The following is a 4,247-nucleotide window of genomic DNA, read 5'->3' on the forward strand; positions in this document are numbered from 1 at the left end:
CGGATGCTTTGACCCAGCAGCCGAAAAAGCCAGCAAGACCGAACATCACCCAGCCGGATGCCCTGACCCAGCAGCCGAAGAAGCCAGCAGAACCAAACATCACCCAGCCGGATGCTTTGACCCAGCAGCCGAAGAAACCAGCAAGACCGAACATCACCCAGCCGGATGCCCAGACCCAGCAGCCGAAGAAGCCAGCATTACCGAGCATCACCCAGCTGGATGCTTTGACCCAGCAGCCGAAAAAGCCAGCAGAACCAAACATCACCCAGCTGGATGCTTTGACCCAGCAGCCGAAAAAGCCAGCAGAACCAAACATCACCCAGCCGGATGCTTTGACCCAGCAGCCGAAAAAGCCAGCAGAACCAAACATCACCCAGCCGGATGCTTTGACCCAGCAGCCGAAGAAGCCAGAAGGACCGAACATCATCCAGCCGGATGCCCTGACCCAGCTTCAAGACGAGGCGTGAGTTCCTCATTAATTTGCTTTAATATTTTATCAGTAAACATATCTTTCCAGTAAATGTGAGCGTAAATATGAAGTTATAATCGAAACATACGGTGATATGTAATGGGACGCCTGTCGGAGACCACCACTGCCGTGCTTCGAATGGACTATCATGACCCCTTCCCGAAAGAACGTAGCCTACAACACTTCTTGACTGTAACACTATCAGCCGCACGCCACCAGACAGATCACATCCGTTGAATTAGACCAATAGCCCACAGGAAAATAGCCTGACGTCGTATGGCCCAGCGTCGTCCGCCAATACGCAAAAAATTTTTACACCACCCGGACGGAGCGCGCCGGAGCCGTCCGTAAATGTCCCGTGTGTCGAATCAGCCTGCGGTCGAACGGCCACGCGTCGTACGACGATAAATTTTGCAACAGAACTATGCTACCTGAAACCTACCCCAGATGCTGTGAGCTAAAAGTTACGTAATTTAGCGAAGGTTCGGAAGTCACTCGCCGGCGGACGATAGATTTTGGAACGTAATTATTAATACTAAACTATTGAGCTAAAAGCGTAGCGTAATACAGATGGTATCACGGCACCGTAACGACACATCCCGCACCATGTTACAGATGGCATCACAGCACCATAACGTAACGTTACACCCCGTAACGCGTTACAGATGGTATCACCAGCACCATAACGTAACGTAACACCCCGTAACGTGATACAGATGGTACCACAGCACCATTACGTAACGTAACAGGGTACGCAGCCGTGCACCACCAAATTTGTGCACAAATCAGCCTTGAAAGGAACGCCTAGCATATTTCCGGATGACCACCAATCAGCCGCGGATTAAGCCATCCGTCGGTAACCAGCCCATGACATCATCTTGCTTTGAATATTAGGAGCTTTACGCCCTGTCTCTTATACACATCTACGTGTTGAGTTGCGTACAGGTTCCGTGTAACGTGTTGAGTTGCGTACAGGTTCCGTGTAACGTGTTGAGTTGCGTACAGGTTCCGTGTAACGTGTTGAGTTGCGTACAGGTTCCGTGTAACGTGTTGAGTTGCGTACAGGTTCCGTGTAACGTGTTGAGTTGCGTACAGGTTCCGTGTAACGTGTTGAGTTGCGTACAGGTTCCGTGTAACGTGTTGAGTTGCGTACAGGTTCCGTGTAACGTGTTGAGTTGCGTACAGGTTCCGTGTAACGTGTTGAGTTGCGTACAGGTTCCGTGTAACGTGTTGAGTTGCGTACAGGTTCCGTGTAACGTGTTGAGTTGCGTACAGGTTCCGTGTAACGTGTTGAGTTGCGTACAGGTTCCGTGTAACGTGTTGAGTTGCGTACAGGTTCCGTGTAACGTGTTGAGTTGCGTACAGGTTCCGTGTAACGTGTTGAGTTGCGNACCTTGTTCATCCCCTCTCCACACCTTGTTCATCCCCTCTCCACACCTTGTTCATCCCCTCTCCACACCTTGTTCATCCCCTCTCCACACCTTGTTCATCCCTCTAAACACCTTCTTCATATTTGAGATTAGTTCATCCATTCATTCTTCATTCTAAGTTCTGCAGGCGGTGTGTCCACTTTTTCGTGTCATGTCCAGTCCTCTAACCGTAAAGGCTGAAAGAATGTAATTCATTTCTTCAATTTTCTAGGCATCTGATGGTGCAAATTTAGTGACAGAACCTTTAAGTTTTCGGATTTTTGGTGCAAACTTAAGCTCAGCAGTAACGATCTATTGACAGTTACAAGCAAGTGCGTTACGTTTGATGGAGCCTTATCTACGATCAACTAACTCTTATAAATTAACCTGGCCTCACAGGCAACAGAAGATCTTGGTATAAGTAGGGTAAACTGGACATTTTTCGAGAGAGGTGGCGTATAGTGTGGAGTTTATGATGGTCGCGGTAATACGGGTTGTGAAGTAGGGTTTCTAGTGTATTAATTCAGTAATGGGATATTGATCACCCGTCCTGCCAACAACACGCCTGCAAGTCAGCATTAAATGTTGATGTGATGTTAATACCATTTCACTCCTGTTCGCCTCATATTCAACATCCTTTATCAATGTTTGGCTCATATATACTGTTTCTTCGCGCTTCCTGTTCACTACTTATTAACTTGCCTTCCACGAGTTGTTTACTACCTGTCAGCGGCCTGTCGCAGTCACCTGTCCACCACCTCATCACCACCTAACCACCACCTAGCCACCACCTAACCACCACCTAACCACCTGTCTACCACATGACCACCTGTCCACCACCTAACACCTGTCCACCACCTAAACACCTGTCCACCTCCTAACCACCACCTAGCAACCACCTAACCACCACCTAACCACCACCTAACCACCACCTAACCACCCCTCAATCATCACTCAATCATCACTCAATCATCACTCAATCANCCTAACCCCCACCTAACCACCACCTAACCACCACCTGTTCACCCCAGTTGTGGACACTCCTCCTGACGAAGCCCTACGTTTTCGCCACGTCAACATCAAGCAGCGGGATCAGCTCTACCAGGTCTGGGGGAACAAGAAATTCGATTCCATCCGCGACCTGATCGCCTTCTTCCGCTCCCCTGAAGGCTGGAGGCGCTTGGGGACACCTGTACCAAAAACTCAAAAAACCACTTAATGAAAATTTTTAAAAACACTTAACTTAAAAAAAAAAACTTTAAAAAAGCAATCAGTTACCGTCATTAATTTAGAGTCTAGAAAGAATGAGTGCCAATATTTCTGCATTTCTTAATATCTTTTGTCATTAAAAGAAATTTTACTAAATAAGTTCACCTACAGACTATCATTGATTTTACGAGTGGCAAAAATGATTTTTAACACTTACTTTACAAGCTAATCACTGGCAGTAATTTATTAGTCTACCCTGGTTCATTAATCAAACTCCACATGATTTGACCTAATAAAAGAGAAAATTGTTTGCAAATATTTTCATTTTGCTTGACAATGTGAATCCTATCGATTTTTGATAGTGATTCCACAGCTTATATAAAGTTGTAAGGATATCATTTGTATTTCTGCAATACATTGAAACTTCCGTTCGTCCGAGCCATGCGATCTAATGTACTGCGTCTCAAGCGTGTACCTGTCTCTTATACACATCTAGATGTGTATAAGAGNCAAGCGTGTACTGCGTCTCAAGCGTGTACTGCGTCTCAAGCGTGTACTGCGTCTCGAGCGTGTACTGCGTCTCCAGCCTGTACTGCGTCCACAATAAATAGATGTTGAGCTGTTGCGGGTTCGAGCCCGCCGTTCATTATCATTTTATGTAATTAGTGTTTATTTGAATTTATGTGCATTCCGATTATCTTGCCGTTAATTTATTCGTGTTATTTTGTTAATGTTGTAGTGCAGAGCGGAGTCAAGTCCATTTGTAGTGCAGAGCGGAGTCAAGTCCATATGTAGTGCACAGTGGAGTCAAGTCCATATGTAGGGCAGAGCAGAGTCAAGTCCATTTGTAGGGCAGAGTGGAGTCAAGTCCATTTGTAGTGCAGAGCGGAGTCAAGTCCATTTGTAGGGCAGAGTGGAGTCAAGTCCATTTGTAGGGCAGAGTGTAGTCAAGTCCATTTGTAGTGCAGAGCGGAGTCAAGTCCATTTGTAGTGCAGAGCGGAGTCAAGTCCATTTGTAGTGCAGAGCGGAGTCAAGTCCATTTGTAGTGCAGAGCGGAGTCAAGTCCATTTGTAGTGCAGAGCGGATTTAAGTCCATTTATAGGGCAGAGCGGATTTAAGTCCATTTCGCTGATTCCTCACGACTTTCATACTCTTGACG

At 46.5% G+C, this 4,247-nt stretch overlaps 2 protein-coding genes across 2 annotated transcripts in view; one reads left to right on the plus strand and one right to left on the minus strand.

Moving 5' to 3' along the window:
- LOC108667996 (proteoglycan 4) overlaps positions 1 to 467 on the plus strand; it is a 4,542-nt gene extending 4,075 nt beyond the window's left edge. The window contains exon 4 of the mRNA XM_047881300.1: positions 21 to 467. Coding sequence (XP_047737256.1) covers positions 21 to 467 — 447 coding nt within the window. The remainder of the gene's footprint in view (positions 1 to 20) is intronic.
- Positions 468 to 1,382: 915 nt separating this feature from the next.
- On the minus strand, positions 1,383 to 1,871 carry LOC108667997 (salivary glue protein Sgs-3-like). Its single transcript, XM_018155118.1, has one exon. It carries the CDS (start codon positions 1,869 to 1,871, stop codon positions 1,383 to 1,385), a length of 489 nt encoding a protein of 162 aa, XP_018010607.1.
- Positions 1,872 to 4,247: the final 2,376 nt, after the last annotated feature.

This window comes from Hyalella azteca, unplaced genomic scaffold, assembly GCF_000764305.2.
Source record: "Hyalella azteca isolate HAZT.00-mixed unplaced genomic scaffold, Hazt_2.0.2 contig7584, whole genome shotgun sequence".
Taxonomy (NCBI): Eukaryota; Metazoa; Arthropoda; class Malacostraca; order Amphipoda; family Hyalellidae; genus Hyalella; species Hyalella azteca.